This window comes from Dermochelys coriacea, chromosome 8 (assembly GCF_009764565.3).
Source record: "Dermochelys coriacea isolate rDerCor1 chromosome 8, rDerCor1.pri.v4, whole genome shotgun sequence".
In the NCBI taxonomy this organism is placed as follows: Eukaryota; Metazoa; Chordata; order Testudines; family Dermochelyidae; genus Dermochelys; species Dermochelys coriacea.
Window position 1 is genome coordinate 91212107 of NC_050075.1, and position 23760 is coordinate 91235866.

The 23760-nt window shown below is 38.7% G+C and overlaps 1 protein-coding gene across 4 annotated transcripts in view; it reads left to right on the forward strand.

Moving 5' to 3' along the window:
* The window catches only part of LOC119859793 (integrin subunit beta 3 binding protein), a 52068-nt gene that overhangs the window by 24338 nt on the left and 3970 nt on the right, over positions 1–23760 (forward strand). Inside the window, exons 4-8 of one of the 4 annotated variants that reach the window (XR_006273775.1) lie at positions 5021–5096; positions 10594–10672; positions 12283–12376; positions 12986–13045; positions 15254–15325. Coding sequence is in view for 3 of the 4 variants with exons in the window: in XM_038412403.2 (XP_038268331.1) it covers positions 5021–5096; positions 10594–10672; positions 12283–12376; positions 12986–13045; positions 17906–17967 (371 nt within the window). In the remaining variant the exon portion in view is untranslated. Of the gene's footprint in view, positions 1–5020; positions 5097–10593; positions 10673–12282; positions 12377–12985; positions 13046–15253; positions 15326–17905; position 23760 lie in introns of those variants that run through there. The other 3 variants (XM_038412403.2, XM_038412405.2, XM_043490915.1) reach the window with 3 other exon arrangements.

Consider the following 23760-nt stretch of genomic DNA (forward strand, 5'->3'; position numbering starts at 1 on the left):
AAAATAAAACTGATCTTTATTATTTTTGGAAATAGAAGAACTAGGCATTGTATTTGATCGGGTCTGCTGACCTGTAAGTGCTGTGGACACTAAACTTGACTGACATATTACAGGGGCTTCTAAGGCATTGACATAAGCAAGTTTAAAAAAACCTGCTGTCCTATATCGGAGAACAATACCATGCATCACCCTTGCATCATCTCATAACAAATGGCAGATCCAAGAGATAATTTAATCAGGGGACCAACTGATTTGGAAAAGAAAGTCCAATAATTAGAAGAGAGCCTAAATGGACTTGTTATATTCAACAAGAAAAAACACTTTGCTCTTGGGCCACAAGTCACTATAAACTTATTATCCTCCCTCTCCCCCCAGAAAAAACAAAAAAACCCAGTCAAATAGAAAAAGAGAAGAGAGGATTTGAGTCTATAAATAGAAGATCTGAATTTGTACATGAAGCAAAACCTATTGAAGTCGTATGGATTTGAACTTGTTTTTCCTGAATTTAAATCTAGCTTAAATTGTCTTATATTTTTATTAGGGCTGTCGATTAATTGCAGTTAACTCATGTGATTAACTAAAAAAAAAAATGAATTGTGATTTAAAAAATTAATCAGAGTTTTAATCACACTGTTAAACAATAAAATACCATTTGAAATTTATTAAATATTTTGGATGTTTTTCTATATTTTCATTATAGTATTCTGTGTGGTAATTAAAATCAAAGTGTATATTTTATTATAAATATTTGCACTGTAAAAATAACAAACCAAAGAAATAGTATTTTTCAATTTAGCTCATACAAGTACTCTAGTGCAATCTCTTTGTCATGAAAGTGCATCTTACAAATGTAGATTTTTTTTGTTACATAACCACTCAAAAACAAAACGATGCAAAACTTCAGAACCTACAAGTCCACTCAGTCCTCCTGCTTGTTCAGCCAATTGCTAAGATAAATAAGATTGTTACATTTACGGGAGATAATGCTGCCCTCTTCTTATTTACAATGTCACCAGAAAGCGAGAACAGGCATTTGCATGGCACTTTTGTAGCTGGCACTACAAGGTATTTACATGCCAGATATGCCAAACATTTGTATGTCCCGTCATGCTTCAGCCACCATTCCAGAGGACATGCTTCCATGCTGATGATGCTCGTTAACAAAATAAGGCATTAATTAAATTTGTGACTGAACTCCTTGGGGGAAAATTGTATGTCCCCTCTCTGTGTTTTACCCACATTCTGCTATATATTTTATGTTATAGCAGTCTCAGATGATGACCCAGCAGATGTTGTTCATTTTAAGAACACTTTTACTGCAGATTTGACAAAACGCAAAGAAGGTACCAGTGTGAGATTTTTAAAGATAGCTACAGCACTCGACCCAAGGTTTAAGAATCTGCTCTGCCTTCCAAAATCTGGAAGGATGAGGTGTGGAGCATGCTTTCAGAAGTCTTAAAAGAGCAACACTCCAATGCAGAAACTATAGAACCTGAACAACCAAAAGAGAAAATCAACTTCGTGCTGGTGGCATCTGACTCAGATAATGAAAATGAACATACATCAGTCCGCACTGCTTTGGATTTGTGACAGGGTCGGGCCAGATGGCTACAGGAGAGTGATAGAAAGCAGATATATTAGGCCCAGGTTAAGCAGGTCCCTTTTCCCTGGGTAAGATAATGGGCAGTTCCAGAACAATCAGGAACTTGCTGGAACCAATTAAGGCAGACAGGCTAATCAGGGCACCTAGTTTAAAAAGGACCTCACTTCAGTCAGTGAGGGGCACACAAGGAGCTGAGAGTGAGAGGGTGTGCTGCTGGAGGACTAAGGAGTACAAATGCTATCTGGCATCAGGAGGAAGGTCTTGTGGTGAGGATACAGAAGGTGTTGGGAGGAGGCCATGGGGAAGTAGCCCAAGGAGTTGTAGCTGTCACACAGGTGTTACATGAAAAACTGTAGTCAGCTGTGATCCACAGGACCCTGGTCTGGAACCCGGAGTAGAGGGTGGGCCTGGGTTCCCCCCGTCTCCCCCAACTCCCTATTGGATACAGGAGGAGTTGACCTGGACTGTGGGTCCCACCAGAGGGGAAGGTCCCTGACCTGTCCCCCAACCCACTAGGTGGACCAGCAAGACTGTGGGGATTGTTCCGCTTCCTTTCTCCCATGCTGGCCAGTGATGAGATTAGCTGAGTGAACGGCAGGTTTGAGCCACTAGCAAAAGTGGCCAAACTGAGGGATGCCATGAATCTCTGAGGCAAGCAAATCCATCAATAAGCGCAGGACCCACCAAGGCAGAGGAGGAACTTTGTCACAGGTTGTTATCGAGCAGAACCATTCATCAGCATGGACGCATGTCCCCTGGAATGGTGGATGAAGCACGAAAGGACACATGAATCTTTAGCACATCTGTCAAGTAAATATCTTGTGATACTGGCTACAGCAGTGCCATGAGAACTCCTGTTCTCACTTTCAGGTGACATTATAAACAAGAAGATGGCAGCATTATCTCCTGCAAATGTAAAAAAAATTTTTGTCTGAGTGATTGGCTGAACAAAAAGTAGGACTGAGTGTACTTGCAGGCTCTAAAATTTTACATTGTTTTATTTTTGAGGTTTTTTTGTGCATAATTCTACATTTTTAAGTTCAACTTTCATGATAAAGAGATTTCACTACAGTACTTCTATTGGGTGAATTGAAAATACTATTTTTTTGTTTTTACAGTACAAATACTTATAATCAAAAATAAATATAATTTGAGCACTGTACACTTTGCATTCTGTGTTGTAATTGAAATCAATATATTTGAAAATGTAGAAAATCTCCAAAAATATTTAAATAAATTGTATTCTATTATTGTTTTACAGTGCGATTAATCTCGATGAATTTTTTTAATCGCTTGACAGCCCTAATTTTTATGGCTTTTTCCTCTCCTCCGTCAGATCCTTCCTTAAAACTTGATCCTTCCACTTTATTCTTTCATCACTAGTATCCTTTCCAGGGCTGTCTGCTGACACCCTCATACTAATCCTTTTATAATCTGTGTTGTATCAATCTGTATTACACTATAAGATCCTTTGAGTGGGGACTTTTTTCCTGCACATATGTAAAATGCTATGTACTTCTAAGGCACTATGTAAATAACAAAAACTAAATCTCTGAATTAAAAGTTAATTCTGTGGTTCATAGTGATGATCGTCACTAATATGGTTGAAGATATGACAAAAAAACTAGGTCTCACTTTTTATCCTTTTGTAAATGTGCTTTAAGCCATATTTATATTTTAAATAATGTATTCACTGTTGGAGCAGTCAGGTCAGATGACATAAGAACGTGAATGGCAGGGAAGAGAGATCTCTGTTGCCTAGGGTGACCAGATAGCAAGTGTGAAAAATCGGGATGAGTGGGGGGTAATAGGAGCCCATATTAAAAAAAGCCCCAATTATCGGTACTATCACTATAAAATCGGGACATCTGGTCACCCTACTGTTGTCATTTAGTACAATTTTTCTATTGGAGCACCATCCCCCCATCACCTGTCAGAGAACAATCAGAAGCGAAGACACTATTTTATCTGGATAGAATTTCATTTTTGTAGGGACTCTCACTCAAAAACACTATATTGGGTGTGGTTATTTGAGAGCTTTCTGGCTTTGAGAACTTTTGATCCCCATGCAATTATTTCTTTGTTATGAAAGCATCATGGTGGGTTTCTATAAAATCTTCAGAATAAATCATTGTTGAGGGGGAAAGAATAATCATACATAATCATGCATGCTGTGCACCTGAAGTGCATGGAAGTGAAGTTTAAACACAGTAAAGATGGACTGTATGTTTTGCCACCCCTGTAATAAAATCTCATGGGAAATATCTTTTACAGTGATTCCTGGGGCTCAGGCCAGTGTTGTATTTCCTTAGAAAGCCAATATAGAAATTGATATATGGTATAAGGCGTGTACCTAATTTTGTTCAAATGTAATTTTTTTCCTAAAGTGGTATTGGTAGATATATTGTAAATATACACTGAAAGGAACTTTACATATAGTGTTTGATAAGTATGCTGTATGTTTCTTGACATTTATATAGGGCTATCAGAATAGCCCCAGCAGATACGAATCAAGAAGCAGTAGATTTAGTTTAGTACTACAATAGCTTTCTAAATTCTTGTCCATATGATTGTTCAACTGAAAAACTTTTTTCCAGTTAAATTGATCTGAATATACACCAATCTAAAGCTCGTGATCTATAATTGCTCAGCTGTAATCACTGTAGGCCATATAGATTTCTTATCCAAAAGGCAGTTTATTTTCTTTGCACCACATCTGAATTCAAGTTTAATTAGCAAAACTATAGCAGTGGAGTTTTGTGGTGATTCCCTCCCTCATCCCATTTCCTGACAGAAACATGCAAATGCTCTAAGAATCTGTACATTGAAATACAGAAATATGTCTTGTTCACATCCTGTCCTATGACAGGCACTTGGCTTGAATACTGTAATATCAATGTACTATGTCAGTGCATTTGGAAAGAAGTTGCACTGTCTCCTTTTAGTCTCCTACAAGATGGGGTTCAGGGTAGAGGCACAGGCTTTCTTTTTGTTAAAGAAAGTGGAGGTTTTACTTCTCAGTCACAGAAGTGCTTTATAGATAAAGATATTTTTCTCCAAAATGCTGCATTTTGAAAAATATTCTTAAACAAGATGTTCAACAGTTTTTGATCTTCTAATTTCTGACAGAATGATACCAAATTCCAGTCACTGATACTGTAGTTCCAAATTGTCTACATCTAAAAGCTACAGAAGCCACTGAGGTGACAAATTAAAAAAAAAAAAAAAAAAGTTTGTGTGTTTGTTAATGGGACAGTGATCCTTGTTTCATAAGCAAGCTGTTTTTAAGAGATTTCTCTGTAGTCAGGATGCATGCTAATGCCTCTTTTTTTTTTTCTACTGCTTCCAACTATATACAGTACACTTGTTTTCATTTTTATCTGTATTTTTGTTTCTTTCTTAATATGGGCTACTTAGGAGACAGAAATGAGCTGAATGACTCAGAAATCAGTTTATCCAGAAGAGGGCAATCTCAAACAGAAGAGTATGATAAGTAAGTATACCAGTCTGTGGTGATAAAATGGCATCATTTTCAGTTATGAGGGAAGTGACTATTTCCTTAAAGAAATAAAACTTGGAATGATTGTTCTTTTGTACTCTGAGATTATCTAGGGTGGGTTTTCCAAAGCAGCTAAGGGAATTGGACACCCAACTCTGATTTTTCCATGGGATTTGGTAACCTAACTCCCATACCCATTATTAGAAATCCCACCCATAATGGTAGTATTGTAATTAAGGAATGTGTTTTGTTTTTCCGAACTGTTTCACATGTGCAAGCTCTTTAGATTTTGCTGGAAGCATTGCTTGTGGTATAGATACATTGCCAAATTCTAGTGGTTGATTTTGATACCTCTCATCACAATGGGTCATGATTCTGACTTCAAATGTATATTTATTTTGCTAAAACGTTCCCATAAGAATCTTGTTTTTCTTGCCGCAAACTGACTTTAGTACATAAGCCTTCTGACAGTGATGGACATTTATAGGCCTCAATTCAACAAAGTACTTAAGCAGGTACATCAAGTTAGGTGGCTGCTCAGGTGCTTTGCTAAACAGGGTTGGACATAAGGTGTGCATAAGGAAGAAATGCTTAAGTATTTTGCTGAATAGGAGTCAGAGTTGGTAAAATATATTATAGGTGGGGCTGGTAGTGTGATGCATATTAAGGTTGTCTGGTACTGTCCATTGTAACTAAGGCTATGATTTAGTCATGTAGGTCACGGAAGTCATGGAATCCGTGACTTGCAGCAACCTCTGTGACTTCAGCCTGTGGTGATCGGGAGCTGCAGGGTTCCCTCACCTCCAGCGGGGGCAGGGAACTGCGGGGTATACCTGGTGCCTCTGGTGGCCCCAGGAGCTCCAAGCCGCTGCAGGTGGCAGGGGAACCCCCAGCTCCCAGTCTCCACGGGCAACTGGGGAATCCTTTGAAAAATTGCAGTTTGAATAGACTTGGTGGATTCCATTCTCATTGATCATGCTCTGTCCCCTCCTTGCTCCTGTGTGGGACCAGACAGTGCATGTACAATTCCCACAGAGCAACTAACCATTTTCCAGCCAGAGCTACAGGGGGTCAAGCTGGACTTTCCCTGTTGTTGCTGCCCCCAGCTGCTTGGGGCTGGGCATTGGAACTGAAAGCAGGGATACTGTGCTCTAAGTGCCCCTCTGCTACCATCCTGGCAGCACGGAGCAGGAAGCCACCTGAAATGCAAAGGGGACAAAAGCTCTGCATTTCAGAGTGGGAGGAAAAAGAATAGATTGGAACAAGGAGTTTGGTGAGACTGGGATGGGAATGGGGGGAGGGGAGAGAAGCTACTGGAAGTTGGTTAGAGAAACACGGACTAGGAACCTGTTGGTTGGAGTGGCAGAGAACACTGAGATTGGATGGGGAGTTGGGGTGCAGAGGGAGAACTGGAACTGGCTGGGCAGAGAGACTGGGATGAGGAGCCAGCGAGGAGGTGAGGGAGGGGAGACTGAATGAGGGAATAGGACTAGGAGTCAGCAGGGGGGAAGGAGAGAGATCAGATGAGGAGCTGGAAGGAGGGAACTAGGACTAGCCATGCAAGGAAATTGGGGACAAAGAATTGGGATAGGTAGGGGAGAACTGGGATTGGATGTGGGGACAGGGAGAGATTGGGTGTAGGGAGGAAGGTTAGGACTCAGAAAGCAAGCCTGGAGTGGGGAGACTAGGACTGTCTGGGCAAAGGGGATAGGGCCTAGATGAGAAGCCTGAGGAGTGATGACTGGGACTGACTAGGAGAATGAGACTGGGACAGGGACAGTTAGGAGGGGAAGGTACAGAAGATGTCTGGTTTGTGGGGAATGGGCAGAAGAATCTGTGCCCTCTAGAGTACACTCCCCTCAAGAGCCTGGAACAAAACCAAAGATTTCTGAGTCTCATCATTCCTCTGCTGTCAGCAAATATCTGTAAAACCTACTGTCAGGGGTGTGTCTTTTCTCCCTCCCGTGCTGGTCCACATAAAGAATGAAAATCTACTTCTGCTGTCAGTTACTCTGTTAACTCAATTGGGAAAAGTCTATGTGGTAGAGCTCAAGTTTCCACCCTGCTGATGAACCATGTGGGTGTCATGTTGCCTTGAGGGAATCTATTTTTTCAGTTTGTTTAAAATAAAAACAAAAACCTAGAAAATTACAAAAGAACACCATTAAGAACACTAGTAAGGTTGCCAAGTCCATGCCTGTGCAAATGTAATTTATTCCCCTTTGGCATATGCATTGATACAGTATTTAATTACATGATTGCATACTATTTTTTCCACTGCACCCTTGCCTCATTCAGTGCACAGGATGGACAGTGCTCTCTTACTGAGCAACTATTCAATATTTTGTTTTTTCCTCATTGTTCAATTTGTCCTGTAGACAGTGGTCTCCTTCGTTATACAACCTTGACTCATCTCCAGAGCCGATCCACTCATCCTGTGCAATGAATGAGGCAAGAATCCTGTGGATGGTGCATGTGCAGTCTGGTCAGCATTAGGAGATGTGCGAGGCTCAAGCCTGCTCACTAAGGATGGAATTTTTAGAGATTTTAGATGCTAAAATCTAAGTAGCCTCTACTGAGCATGTGCAAATTGTGATTTTTTTTTTCCCAAAGATTTATAATGCAGCCAGATCTGGGTGAATTTTCATATGGGTGGCAAAAGGAACAAGGTGACACAAAGGCCGCCCTCTGCCAATTTTCAAGGACTTGCTCCAAAGCATGGGGATACTAGAGCTTTTCAAAGAAAAGGTCATGAGAATTTTTTTAAATGGGCAAAATTTATTTTTTCCTAGCCTCATTCTTGGAAACAGCAGAACCGTTTTGTCCGAAAGTTTCCTAAAAAGTTCAGTGTGAGGCCGACACCTGGCATGAAAAATTTCAATCTAAAGCCCGGTAAAGTTATAAGCAACTGAAAAAAGGGTCTGATAATTGTCAGGCAACTTTAATAATAGGCGGCTCTATCAGCCCTGCCTATAACTGAAAGTTTAGCAGCTTCAGTCAACCAGGAATTTTTATTCACTTCCTCCAAATCTGAAGTAGTTTCTATCATTTTTCAGAAAATGCAATGTTTATTTGAATAAGCATTATTTTTTTTCTTATGCTTGGAGTTAGAGCTCTTCCTTTTGATAAAGGTATTTCAGAAAGTTCTTTTTATTTTACTAGATGCTTCATCTTTTTGCTTAAATGTGGGATTCCTTTATTGCAGGATACTAAATATCATTTAAGTGGTGGAGCCCACTAGAACAGTAAGCGGCACTCTAGTTATTAGGAATTCAAATCCTTCAGCTATATCAGTGACTGTAATTCATTAAGTGATCATTGAAAATTATGGACGCAGTCCTGCAAAGAGATCCACATACTCTGACCCTGGTACCTACCTTACAATTTAAGAATGCCAGAAAAGTGTCTTATGTCCTGACCTTTCATCTCAATCTGCACAAACTCAGGGGACCATGCTAGTAGATTCCCATACAGAACTGGAACTTAACCAGCTTTGATTTATGATAAAGGGACACCAATTTTAAAATTTACCGTGATCTTTTTCATTTTGAGCATGGCATTTAAATCCTCTTTCATGAATAGTTATTTTTTTACACTAAAAGCTGTGGGTTTACTTGTAGGTTTTATTAATTTTTGGAAAACATTTTACTAAAGTGACAAGGTGGGTGAGTAATATCCTTTATTGGATCTTTTATTGTTCTCACCAACAGAAGTTGGTATCATAAAAGATTTTGCATCACCCACCTTATCTCTCTCATATTCTGGGACCTACATGGCTACAATTACACTGCATACATGTTTTACTAAAGGTACATGGAATCTGTGGGGAAGTCACAAATGAATGTCAAAGTTAATCAACTAAAATGCTTTCAATTGTGGAAGAATTCACTGCAGTGCCTTCATATGAAACAGGTTTTTTTTTTCTTCATGCTTAAACTAAAATCCCAAGAGAGTAATTAACAATTGGAATAATTAACCTAAGGACATGGTTGACTCTCCATCACTGGAAGATTTTAAGTCAAGGTATGGTCTAAAAGGTATGTTGTAGTCAAAAAGAAATTATGGGCTTGATGCAGAAACTTTTGAGCGAGGTTGTATGGCCAGACTTGATGATCATAATGGCTCTCTATGGACCTTAAAAAAAAATTATCTTTGAATAGTCATAATCTCTTTAGGCAAATATTTACAAATGTTTTGTTAAACTCTTCATCCATGCAAATACAGTACTCTTAATCCCATGATACAGTAAATTTCTGGTCAATGTATATACCATTGTTTCCAAGTGGTGGTAACCTTGCAAATGCAAACCCATTCAAGTAAGCATAGTCACTTTCGACATGTAAATGTTTGTATTCAATATATTTAAAAATAACTGCAAAATTTGAGAACAGCAGTTAGTGACATGTCAATAAAGCACATGTACAAACAAACACCTACATAGTAATAATTTATGTGAACTTCCGTACACTTTATGTTCTGAGGGGAAAAATATATTGTATGATACACTGACATTGGCATTTCCTCTTCTGTCTAACCATCTGTTGCTGTGTAAAAATGCAATAATAATAACTTTCTTTTTCCGTAAGGCTCAGTATGACAGTGAGATCCTTCCTTTTGTTGGGGAAAAAAAAAGTGAATGGATGTTTTCCCATTTGTCCATATTTGATTTCTATGCTGACATGCTACAAAGAGAACCTGTTCTAAGTCTTTGTTAGAAGAACATTTGATGGTTTTCCCTCATAAGTATTTAGTGCACATCCTCAATCATACACTGAATAATCTGCCATTTAGAACCTGATCCAAATGTGTACTACTTTGCTTTTCTTACTAAACTCATCAATCTCTAAAAACTGACTAATCTTTACATTAGTATTAGAACAAGTCTGTGGACTGAAAAATGGTCTATTGGTTAAGTCACTGAAGTGAGACTGCATGGGTTCAATTCCTGGTTGTGCCACAGCCTTTTTATGTGATCATGGGCAAGTCGGATTGGGTATGTCCACACTGGAAGTGGGAGCAAGCCTCCCAACTCCAGTAGACAGATTTGCACTAGAGAGGCTCGAGCAAACAGGTTTTTTTAAAAAAAACAATAAAAAACAACAAAAAAACAATTTTAAAGTGTGGAGATTGCGGCTCAGACTCTGAAGCTCACCTGACCCCCTAGGCTTGAGAGCTTGAGCTGCAACATCCACATTACTATTTTAGCACACTAGCTCAAGGCCCGCTAGCATGTGTCCATCTATCTGGGCTGGGAGGCTTGTTCAGCTGTAGTGTAGACATAGTCTTAATTTCTCTGGGCCTGAGTTCCCCATTTTTAAAACAAAGATGATACTTTCCTATTTCACAGTAGTGTTATCAGGATAAACTAACTATTGTTTACTTAGTGCTGAGACAATACTGTTGTTGGGGGGGCCTCTAAGAAAGACTTTTAAAATGATTATTCCCAATATATCCTGACATCATTGATTTAAATCATTTCTCTTTTATGTAGGTTTATGGTGTTGCAGTCTGAAGTTGAATATTCATTGGTGAGATTTCTGAAAACGAGACAAAGCTTAACAAGTTTACAGGTCTGTCTTCTAGTGGCATTAATTTTCTTAATGTACTTTAAAAATAAACTTGAAGAAAATGAAATCTTATATACAGTATTCTTTGAGATTTAAAGGCAAGAAAAGAAAGCTTTTGACCTGAAAATCATTGAGACACAAATATAGAAGCTCACAATACCATTTAAATTTTTTTCCCAAGTCACTTTTCAAAGTACACTGGCACAATAAGTTTTTTTTTATTCATAGATTCCAAGGCCAGAAGAGACCATTGTGATCATCTGGTCTGACCCCCTGTATGACACAGGAACATCTTTGCTTGTCCAGGATTTGAATCTTGAACAAATCCTGCAGCCAAAGCAAAATTTATACCTCTAAAGCAGTTAGCCGAAAGGTCTGTTTTTAACTTTTATCCCTGTGTCTAAGTTGTATAGAAATTATACTATGTTAGGTCATTACTAAGTAGTATTGACAGAGTTATAAATTATTGCTGCATAAATTGCATTAGAACATAAGAATGGTCCATCTTGCTTGTCTTCTGACAGTAGCCAGCAGTTCAAGGAGAATGAACCGAACTGAGCAATTATCAAGTGATTCAGCCCTTGTCATCCAGTTCTAGCTTCTGTCAGTCCTACTCTTGTATGTAAGGACTTGAAAATTAAACATCTATTTGTGTTGAAGTCATCATACTATTCAGTTCATTGTTAATGTGTCAACTTTTAATGGAGTCCGTTTATCACACACACAATGTGGTTTATTCATATGCTCTGTACTGAATAAATTCATGACAAAGTTCTCTTGTGTACTTCAGTGTCCTCAGAAATAATTCAGCCTATTCAAATTGTTTTATTTTACTTACACATGCTGTTACACACACACACACACACACACACACACACACACACACATATTTGTTTCAAAAAGACTTATTTAGATTGACACCCTGGCACTATTTTTGAAATTCTTCAATTAAAGATTTTCAATTTGGCTTCTACAAATACATTTAAAAATAAAATCTTGGGCTTGCTAATGAAATTGATACAGTGGGGATTTTTAGATTTATTGTTGAAGACCATATGCAAGAGAATCTTAAAAGCAGATAGATTTTCTTTCTTTAGTAACATATTAAGGCAAATTTATACAAGTACCAGAATTATTTTTATGGGGATCAGGTGTGAATCTCTTTATTTAAAAAGTTGAAGATATATAAATGAAGCAAACATAACAAGACTTTTCAAATAATGTTTTCAAAAACACGCAAGTTCTATTTTCAAAAGTGACCTACTTACTTAGGAGTCTAAGTCCCAGTGTCTTTCATTTACTTAAGTTACTTAGGTGTTTGTGAAAATTTTACCCTTTGCGAGAGTAGTAATTTGTTAATTATAAGTTGCATTGAAAATGTTTGTTAGACTGTTTATGCAGTGTTGTAACTGTGTTGGTCCCCGGACTTCAGCGAGACAAGGTGGGTGAGGTAATACCTGAAGAAGAGCTCTGTGTAAGCTCAAAAGCTTGTCTCTCTCACCAACAGAAGTTGATACAAGAAGATATTACCTCATCTACCTTGTCTCTCTGTTAGTATATAGCAATTTGTTGGTTTAGGAATAAAATTAATAATTTTTTAATTCTACTTTCAGGCTTTAGAGGGCAGTAGAGAGCTTGAAAATATTTTTGGTGTCTCATACTCATCCTGTAACTTGAAAGCTGAAGTGCAGAAGACCAAAGTGCTAAGTAAGCTTCAAAAATTTTTATCTCTTTACTATAATTTGACAACTAACACTTATCAGATTTTATTCCAAATATGCTAATTTTAAATTTTGCATGAATACAATTACTAATACTAGGTGCTACTGTAATACAAATAGAAGTTTTTATAAATAGAATGCTAGTGTTTGATACTGTCTTTATGCTTGCATTACTAACCAGAGCAACTACATTCAGGACAGGGCATGAGACTGCCAAGTCCAGGAGACTGATGTAAACAAGATGTCAAACCTACATGAACCTATAGAACCCTTTGTCTGGGGGCATGCATGCATTTCTGCTGACCGTAACAGGGAGAAGAACCATTCCTCTCATCTCGGAACTTAAGACAAAGTGCTATGTTATCATCAGAGGGAAAGATGGGAAGAAAAATAATGGGTGGAACATAAGCACTAATTTGAGATGTTGTGCTTGGGCTTTGCTGATGATTTTTATTATGGTTTTTAGCCAACAATGTGTGCTGTTTTTATTATCCTTTTAAAAAATCCATCTGCTTGGGGGGGTAAAGACGAGGTAACTTGTCTTTATCTGCTTTCATTAAAATCGTTAGACCTTTCAATGTGTTTTATTCATTAGTGGCTCAAGCAGAAAAACGAAAGCTGCTGAGGAGGAGTAATGCAAAACATCCTGCCCGAGGTAATATTTATTTTTAAATTTATCTAGCATCTGCTTTGATGGTTAATATCCATCACTGGGTTCCTTTCAGTGACTTCCTTTTGAAAGTCTTCAAATAACCTTTAGCAAAGAACCATATCAGATTTGTGTTTCCTTCCTATATATAGACTAAATTAATTTTTCTTTTATGTTCTTTGAAACTTGTTTCTTTTTAGCCTGATTAGTTATATACAGAAGTTCTTATTGCAGAAACATTGCATAAGGAGGGCATTTACGTATTAGTAGTGCATTGGGGCCTGATCCAAAGGCCATTGAAGTCAATCGGGCCCTTTAGCCTTTTTCTTTATAAACATACCATCCAGCAGTTGCTCATGTTCATCCTGTCTTCCCTCGCACACAACTTTCTTTGCATCTTTTTGAGTCGGAGACCTTATCTAAATTGTGAGGTGACTAGTACACTCCTGAGGACATTGAAATACTAAATATTACATCATTTCATAACTTATTCTGACAAATACAAATCCTTATAGAATTGATTAAAAACTCAATCGAAACTGCAGTGGAAAAAGAATGTGTTTGGCCTACGACACTAGAATGAATACCTTTGTAGGGTAGAGAAAGAGACGTGCTAAGAAGTTTCTAACTACAGCAAATGGCGAGTACAAAACAAAGAAATGGTGTGAACTGAGTTAGTATGATGTAGTGTTGATTGGGGGCTTACAGGCTTTCTGGTGAATTGTTACAGCAGACCAGTGTCATCTTTAAGACAAGAAGAAGTGTCAATATATAACTATTGCAAATTTGTTCTGACTGCACAGCTTTGATGAGATGAGATTGACACCATTTAAGGGAACTTCTTTTCTGAAAAGCACATGGCACTTAATGTAGCAGGAAGCTTTGGAGCAGTAGCATCACCATCAAAGTAACCTGCACTCCACTCCACTGCACTCTGGGAACCAGAGATTTACCATCTCATCACTAGGCCTTTTTGCTGATCCTGAAAGATGTTGTGACTGGATCAAGTGAGGAAAGGGAACCAAAAGGACAGTATCCATTTCCAAGGCTGTACTCTAAGCAACTCCCAAGATGCAAATCCCCTCCTTCATGTCAGTTTCCACTCCTGTCTTTGTTAGGAGTCAGTGTGGCCTAGTGAATAGAACACTGGATTGGAACTCGCAGATCTGGGTTCCGGCTCCAGCTCTGCCACCGATTGGCTGGGTGACCTTAGGCAAGTCACTTCCCCTCTCTGTGCCTCATTTTCATATCTGTAAAATGGGGATAATGATACTGACCTCCTATTTAAGCACTTTGATGGAAAGCCTTGTATAAGAGCTAGCTGGTATTATTATTCCTGTCCTCTTTCTCTGTTTGCTTGTTCTCTAAAAAGAGTCTTGCTTAGCCAGCCAAGGTAAATATAACCTTGCCACTCTTGGGCATGTTCAGTTTGGCAAGGTCATAAAAATGATTCCTGAGTGGGCTGATCAAAATTAAATTTGTGCCTCCCCTATACTGGCCAAAGGGAAATAAGACAATCCTAGCCAACCATTTACCAGGCCCAGGTAAGTAGAGCTGATGTCCAAGAGGAGCTAACTGGGTCATGTATCTGTAGTCTTCAATCAGCCAACCTGCAAGCAACAGAGACAGAGATGCATCTTCCTGTCTCTTGTTGTTGTTCTATTCTCTTGTGCAGTTGGTTTATTTTAGGAAGAAACAGGATCAGACTTAAACTGCAAAACCGGAAAGCTACAGTATATAATTAATACTCTTTTCCCCCCAACAAAAATATTAATGTCATTTTAAAAAAACATCCAAGAAACCATTTTTTGTTTTAAAATCTCTCAATATAGAGAGAGGGAGAAGAAACTGTGAAGAGATTTAATATGAAGACTGACTTGGTTTTTTAAAGCTACAATTTTTTTGGCTTTTTCTCCTCTCTTTTGCTGTGTTTAATAAATAATAATGAATATCTTCTAATGTATACAACAAGCAAAATTAAATTCGTAGCAACAGACCTTTGAACCCCTCCCCCCCAAACCTCTACAACGTTCTGCAAATTCTAAACTTTTAAAAAAAAATCCATCTTTCTGTAGCAAAGGTGTCAACAATCATCATGAATCTGGACAATAGTTGATCCATATCCAATAAAATATTTGACGTGCATCTCATACTAAGTTAGAGCTTCTAGTGCCTCTGTTCATTTTATAACTCAAGTATGTTGTCATTACAAAGTTTCTTTCAGATGTAAACAAACTTCCCTCTCTGTTTTACCTGATGGAATTTAGGGAGACATATAACAGACAGGTATGATCGGAGTCTCACTAGGGGAGTAGTAATTTCTAATAACATGACGGGTAAAGCCGGATAAGAACACAGGTTCTTTGAGTTTTCATGGACTTCTGAAATTCCCTGGTGGAGAAATAATCAGATGAAACACTGTAGCCATTAGTAGTCAGTCCACTACCATTGACTCACTGACCCCTACATGTGTTCTTCCTGCTTTCCCCCCCACCCCCTAATCAAGTACCCATTATTCTCTGATGACAGATAAATGTGAGGGTAAGAGATGTGCTCTGAAGCCCGTCAATTAATTTAAAATGTAGATACGTGTAATTGAAAAAAATAAAAAGGAGGGAATTTCTACTATCCTATATTGTAACTGCAAAGGAAGATGAACTTTTTGTCCACCATAAGTTTCAACCAACAGAAACTGTTCCAGATAGCAAGCCATCAAATCAACGTGGATTGCCTCTGCTCAGCTGCAGATCCTCCTGCTGTGGGGAATTCTCCTTGTATAGTGGGGGAAAAAAAAAATGAATTCAAGACAGTCTTGCTGGCTCAGAGGAGACTATGACAGAGAGAAAAGGAACAAGTTGCACCATCTTTTTTGGTGGAATTTGATCATTTGTGTAAACTGAGGTTTTGAAAAGCACGAGGGGAAGTCTGTGCTTCTATCTTCACAATGGACTCCTGAGCCTCTTGGCCAGTGAAAACCCATGAAGAGCATCTTGAGCCATTGCTGGCCCGCAGTTGTTGCCTCTCTTGTGAAATGCTTTCTAGCTGCCACAGTGAAGCAAATGTATAGGCCCATTTGTGCTACAGAAACTAGCCCATGACAATTATCATGCTTGTTAGATGAGATTTTCACCCTGAATCTGAATTCATTGTCTGAAAGTAGGGCAGAAGCATAGTTACCACTTTAATAAGTTTACAAACTTTGTTACAACTTTATTTATTTTAATTCTACTTCAACAAGGACTGAGCTTCATTTTGCTGTCTTTAAAAATATGGGAAAAAGAATAGCAAAGAAAAAGTGTGATACAAGAAAGTATTTGGAGATTTTTTTTTACTTTACCCTTTTAGTTTTGGATGTGTTTTCTTTTTCATATTTATTTTTAATTAGTTATGCTCAAAACTTGAAACCTATGACTATTCTGTGGCTTGATACAGATGGAATGTCACATTATCATCACATGGTGAGGCATGAAATTTATTTACTTTACATAAACAACCTCTGCTTAAAACAACTTAATACAGAAAATTCCTTAGTCAATGGGCAGCATTATGTAGAACTCAGTATATCATTTTGTGTGATCAGCATAAAAAATGGCATCATTGTTTGTCTATGACTAGCATTTACAGTAAACAAAATGTTTTTGAATAAAATGTAAGCAAACTCCAGAGCAGCTGCCAAGAGATGAAATCTAGTCAGTTTGCTGCAGTCCAAAACATGCTTTGTGTGTGTTGAGAATAAATATATAGGTTGCACTATGCATATTTTAAAGAACACTTAACAGTTTGAACATTTAGAGGATTGATGATGATAAAATTCTAAACAGTGAAGCAACTTCAGCTGGCAGTTACAAAATATTAATAGTTTCTCTATTTCCTGTAAAGAAAAACAGTGTAGCACTAAAATGAGCATGAACCATGCCCATGAATGAGTCTGTTGTGTTCTGCAAGGCGCAATAGAGAGTCTTCTGGCTAAAGATTCTCAAATGATCCATATATTTACAGTATTAAGAAAAACTATTCGGAGCCTTAAGTTACAGGCTATATTAAAATAGGAAAATGAGCCCATTTTCCAGATACTCATCCTTGCAAAAAGTTGGGTAGATTTCATATTTTTATTACAATTACTCTTCCTCAGCACCAATAAGGAATTTTTTCTTCCTACCTCTTTTTGTACAGGGTAATGGAACCAATTTCTGCCTCTCCTTGCACATATTCTTTAACAATGTTGGTTTTCAGGTGAACAAGTCAGTCTTTAATCAGATGAGTTTTCACTCAATCACATTGGAACAGGCATATGCAACTAATGAAGTTACAGCTGTATGAGACATCAGTCTAGGGGGTTTCAAGGTTCCTGTTAGTTTCCTCCTTGCTGTGCCTCACAGATAAATGGTGCAGTTTTCTTGGCTCTGGTTAGTTATACCTGATATACCAGAGGAGGCTGAGAAGAAGACAAATAACTACTCCTCTATGCAAGTAGTGCACCCTGGTCCAACTGAGTCTTTCGATCACTCATGCAAAAATTCTCAAATATCATGCTCTCAACCATCAGTTGCTACTAGACTACAGCTGCTCAAACTCACTGCCTCAACAACAGCCAGCAAGAAGTTGCTTCTAGCAACCCAAGGTACTCAAGTAGCCTGCAATTATACCCAAACGAGATTTACAACAGGAGACGTGCTTTTGTCTTCCCAGATGTATTGGCCATCATCCTTGTGGAGGCTAAGAATGTGGCTAGATAATTTTTGTTAAACTTAAAAAGCCTCTTGGGTTGGAGAGAGACCTATAGTTAAAACCTCAACTTCACTAGCAGTAAAGCTAAATTGTCTCAGATCCCTGTCTGATCTAAAGCTTGTCTTTAAATACTGTCAGGTCACTCTTCAAGGAAAGACAGTCTGAGTGTGAACTCAGCTACAAACTATGACCTTCATTGAACAGTTTGAGAATTAAGGAGCCAAAACCAGCCCCCTGACTGCCTTCACCTTGATGCAGGAGAGAATCTGACCCTTATATTTCTGCACAAACAGCCTGCGGCAGAGTTGTCCAACCTTCTCTTTTCAAGAAATAATCCCAAGGGATTATAAGGGACTGTTTACAAACCTAAACTAGTTGGACATTATTCTCCACTTTCACAATAGACAATTAAGAACAAGCAAACTGTAAAAGGGATTTCTTTAGTAGACAAAGATCAGCTTCCCCTTCATTTTGTTGTTTGTTTGCATAGTTGTGTCATTAATGCTGTTCAGAGATTTTTGCTTCATTGTAGCTTGCACTGTCTGGCTAAAAGCTGTTCCTTTGGCTAAGTTTGAATAGAGCTCTTTTATTATTCCATCCAAGTGTCCTCCCCCAAGCTTGGAATTGTACTTTTGGAAAATTCGATGGCCTTACAGGCTGGAGAAGACAAAAAGTGCCTTGACCACTGCCCAAATTCTGCAATGCCATTGAATTTTTAGTTAGGTTCAAGTGGTTGTCCTGGTTGAAGTGAGAGACTAACTTTGTCCATTTGAGAAATACCACAGTTGGGTAAGAGAGATTGTAGACCGTTTCTTTTGACTCAGAGTGTATTATTTTTTCTCTCTTTGTTTGTTTTTTTGTTTTTTTTTGTTTTTGTTTTTTTATGCAGCAGCTCTGGTTTTCCCAGCAGGCTCTGGTTTTACTGTGTTGCATGTGTACCTTAGAGTGTAAATATAAAATACATTTTGAAATTTGGAAAGTGTCTGAGGTCAGAGACATGAGCTTTTTGGGGAGTAAGTTACAAACCTCTCCATTGATTTAACATCCTATGCTATGCAGATGAAATATTAAGCTATTAACTGTTGGCTGACAGAAATGCACATGAGATACACGGCTAGAGACTTCAGACATATGTATATACTGGATTGTCAACTTACCTTCCCTGTGTGGGTATCAACCACATTGATTCATGAACTTTCACACCTTTGTTTATTCCCTATATTCCTATCTACTTTTTTCAGAATCAATTTTAAAAAAATAATCTGACAGATGAAGGCTTTAGAGTATGAAGCTTAATGAAAAATTAAAAAGAACTACTGCTTCATTACAACATGAATATGTATAGCAACTCCTACGTGACTATAAATACTCTATCTGTATTCTCCTGGGAATATAATTATTTTAAATAAAGAAACAGTTTGAACTCACTTAATAGCAATCTTATGTTTAAGAGGTGTAAATAACTTGCTACCCAGACATTACAAATATCCAGGTGCTCTATATGTGCTGATGACAACAAAATTGAAAAGAAAGACTGTAATAATTCTGACTGGTTTTCTCTGCAGAAGATATTGATTATTTGTGTGTGGTGAGAGATTTGGAAAATTCAATTAAAGGAGTTGTGCAAAGGTTTCATAAATTTTCCCTGTACAGCGTGTACACAGACATTGTTGTGTATTAAATCAATGCAGCACTTCACAATATATTTTCTTTGAAACATAAAAATAAATAACATTTAAACAGTTCTGCTTACTACAGAAACAAATTTTATTTTCTGTGAAGCATTTAGTCATGTGCTATCACTGACTCATACACATTTGCCAGCTGTAACAAATTTTATAGACATTTTCTCCAGAGACATAGCTCATATACTATGAATTTTTAAATGAGCAAATGGTGAAGAAGGGATGTCAGCAATATAAAAATTGATCAGTTAAAAGATAAAAGCATAAGTAAAGAGATTTGTATGGTAGTCTTAATAGGTTTTATTAAATAAAAATACTATAAAAAGACAGTAATGAATAGAGTGAAGGTTTTAACTGTGGTTAAGGTAGAGAAAAATTATTCTGGCACATTTAGTAGAAGATTGGTTTTATAGCACCTGACAGGTGAACATTTTTTTCTCTCTCCTTTTTAGATGTGTAAATGTTTCAGAACAGTCCAATTTAGTGGTGGGGGATAGGTCGGGGGAGAAACGGGAGACAGACCTTGGGAAGATCCTGCCCTTTTGCTATACATGTGGATTGGGAGGGAAGGGCACCTGGGAACTTCTGCCATACCACAGAAGCAGCAGGGCAGGATTTGTACCTAGTAGTCAAGCAACTACCATGCATGTCTGTGCACTGAAACTCCAAGGACTTTAGTTTAGGGTATCATATCCAGCCCTGTTATCCAGCTGGTGTGTGTGCTGCAGAGAGCAGCATCTGCTAACTGGGGGCTATTACTGGAGCAAAGAATGTGATAATCCTCCCACCTCTGCATTTCTGGCCAACATCAGAGAATTCTGCGCTGGCGTATGGGTTTTCAACTGCAGGGATGCACTGGGTAACATTTCTTCTAGCTCCAGTGACCAAGACAGGATTTGACCTTAGTGAAGGTTAGGTAAATTTTGCTAGGTTTGTATTTATTAAAATGGGGGTGGGAGAATCATAATTAAGATGTATGACCACTAGATCATCTAGCCTGACCTCTTGTGTGTCACAGGCCACCAGCCCACTCCACACCCACACAGAAAACCCAGCAACAGAAATGAGAGTAAAGTAAATGAGGCCCACAGGAGACTAGACTATAATGTTCCACAGGCAGAGAATAGGATGGACCTGCTCATCCTTTTAGCGTCACAAAGAAGAAAAATGCAAACTTAGGACAGGTATAGTAAGTCACGTGAGCATCTATGGGGTTTATAATAGGTCATATTGTTTGTTGGCTATTTAAATATGTAACCCTTAATACTATGTGTATAAAGAAAACTATAAATACAGATATTTCTTCAAAGATGCTAGACTGAAAGTTCTTAGAAAAACCTCACTTAATGAATGCAGTTTGAGTCTAACCCAGGGTGAGTTAGCTATTTTGTCAAGATACTTTTTCAGACTGTGTGACTTGTATCTCTTTGCACTGGTGGATTTCTTATGCAATTACTTGCACTTGGGCAGATAAAGAGTTATTATTAGTTATTATAAGTAAGGATTTTTTTCTATTCAGAAATCACAGTTAGCAAAAAGAAACCAGCAGTTTGGAAATACAGTGATTACTATTAAATCAGTCTGTTACTGTCAGTTATCACACCATACAATCTGTTATGTCAGTTATTTTTCCTATTCTAAATACATGTAACTGGCAGTAGAATTTTCTTTTTAATGGCTCCTTGTTTAAACAGGAAAATTTGTTTAGTGGGTAGAAGGCTATAAATAAAGATACACATGGTGTAAATCACACTGGATGTATTTTTTATGAAATAACTTTATCAAACCTAGACTAGGACAGAATTCTTTGTCAGACCCAGGCACTATTTTGGAAACTGTGAGTACATTGCTTGTACTCTTTCACTGGGCTGCTGGGACAGGCATCCTGAGCCTTGCGGACAACAGCCACACTGGGAATGTTGGACCTTCATACATGTGCACTCTTCCCCCGCACCCTTCGTAAAGGTGAAGCCTGGGTCTGTGAAAGATGGTAGGCGTAAGCATATGCACACTAAGGATGGAGTCACTTGATTGAGCAGCTACTCTTAGTCATGCAGGGACCAGCTACTTCCCTGCTCCCCTAGATCATGTATCACCAAAGCCTACTCAACTGGATGTAAACAGAAAAGAAAATGCCTAAACAGTACTTAAACTGTGCAGTAAATATACAAGTGGGTGCTGCTACTGAAACCTAGAGTAAGGTGGAAACCCACTGAAAGCAAAAACTACTTTATGCAGGCCAACTAAGGTGGAAAATATAGGGGAAAATTCTCTCCTGAGTGTGAATGTGGTCATATCTAATCTTGTGCGTTTCTGAAGCTAATACAATCAGGTTCCATCAATTCTCACACAGTTTGGCTGAAACAGACCAGGAAGGCCTAACAGCATTCCACTCATGATATCTGCATTTCCCCTTCTTCCTTCCCTTTTCGTTCTCACACAGCGTGAGACAGCCAGAAGTTCCAGCCATACGTGATCTTGAGCTCACTCTGACTGGCTCATTGCCTGAAATAAGGACAGAAACAAAATCTGCAGAATCCTTAGCACATAAAATGCAGCGATCCTGTTATGGGCCTCAGATCTGCTCTAACCCTTGCTCAGCTGCAGTGATTCTGTGACAAAGTGACTCACCAGTCAATGCGCTGCACTGGGCCTGAGTGTGGCCTTGTAGGATTTTTTTGTCTTCATAGCTTAGCTGGCCAGGTCCACAGCTGGTTTCCTTCATCTTGTGACTCAGCCCTCTGGCAAGGTCATGTTTAGTCTCACCCCTTTTAGAGTACACTCAAAGTCCCACAACCTCACATCAGGTCAGTGGCCCAGATCTAGGCCCAATAGAGCTACTGCGCCCCTGTGTCTGGGCTCTTCATGCTCGCCTCTTCAGTGACGCTGTAGGGGAACCCAGGTCCTGGTACCCTGTAACAAGCAGCTACGGTCTGTCTTGTCAGACCTCTTGCTTCTTCCCTGGGCTACTTCTTGCATTAGCCTGCTATCTCCTCGGGGAGCTTGCATTTTCAGTAAGGGCCTGCCCTGGGGCCAGACCCCTCTCCCAATTCCCAGTGTAATAAAAGAAAGTATATTAAACTAACAGAAATAGAGAGTGGCACCAGCCCTTCTATCCTGCATGGTCCTTCAGCCATCTGTATTACTGCATCTGTACCAAAGGCAGCTTGTTCCTCTTGGAGCTGAGAATGAGAGGTCTGTCCCTCGCTGGGGCTAGGAGGTTCTAAGATAGGTTTCTCCCTTTTAAGACGACTCCTTTTAGTCTGCTTCTCAGGTGGGGTGGGGTGGGTTGGGTTGGGCTGGGCTGAGCACATAGCTGCTCTTTAACCCATTCTTGTCTAGAGCAGGGTTTGTAAACCCCATCACAAGGTGTGTCTGTATTAGCGCTGGAGTGTAATATCCAGCTCAGGTAGACATACCCATGCCAGTTCTGATGAGCTAGCATTCTAAAAACAGAAAGGTAGCTGTGGCAACATAATAAGTGGGACAAGTGAACTGCCCAGAGTACAATTCTGTCCAAGGCACATACGCACACTGCTAGCCTGGCCTGAGGCTCATGCTGTCATGGCTACACTTCTAGTTTTAGCATGCAAATACAATCAGTGAGTGTGGGTATGACTACCTGAGCTGGCAGCAATGCAAACATACCCACAGACCACTAAGTGGCCATTCCAGATTTCAAGTATACAGCAGCATTCCAGACCATCCTTAGCCCCAAGCCCTGCCTCTGATGCATCTTTTCCATAAGGCCACCTGTGCTAGCCCTACTCTATTGTGGGATTCCCTTAAAGTACGAGAATCCCCAATAAACTGGTAACTCCACCCTTCCAAAGAGGAGAACAGGAAATCTTGCCCACTGTGCCCCATAGGTAAAATGTCCACAGGCTATAAGACTTAGCTTAATATTGTCTGTGCATCTGCATTTAAGATTCCACCCCAAACAACTTAATCCTAGATTGCAGAAGCATGTAAACAAACGAGCAGTTCTAGTCTCTCTTTATCTGTCAATATTTCCATTCAAGCCCTGATAGAATACACATTAAATTACTGTAACTCTTAATTTTATATTTCCTGGTGTTTATCCAAACCTTTATATATTTAAAATCTTAATGTATTTTTAAGTGGTCAGAGTTAAGTAATGGAATCATGAAAATGTAAATAGCAAAGCATACATTCTAAAAACTGCAGTTTACAATATTGACAAATTATGAACTCTGGAAATCTTACTTTAGCAGCATGTTGATTCTGAGATTTCTATTTTACAAATAAAACATCATTCTGTTTGTGAAAATTTAGTTTTGTTTCATC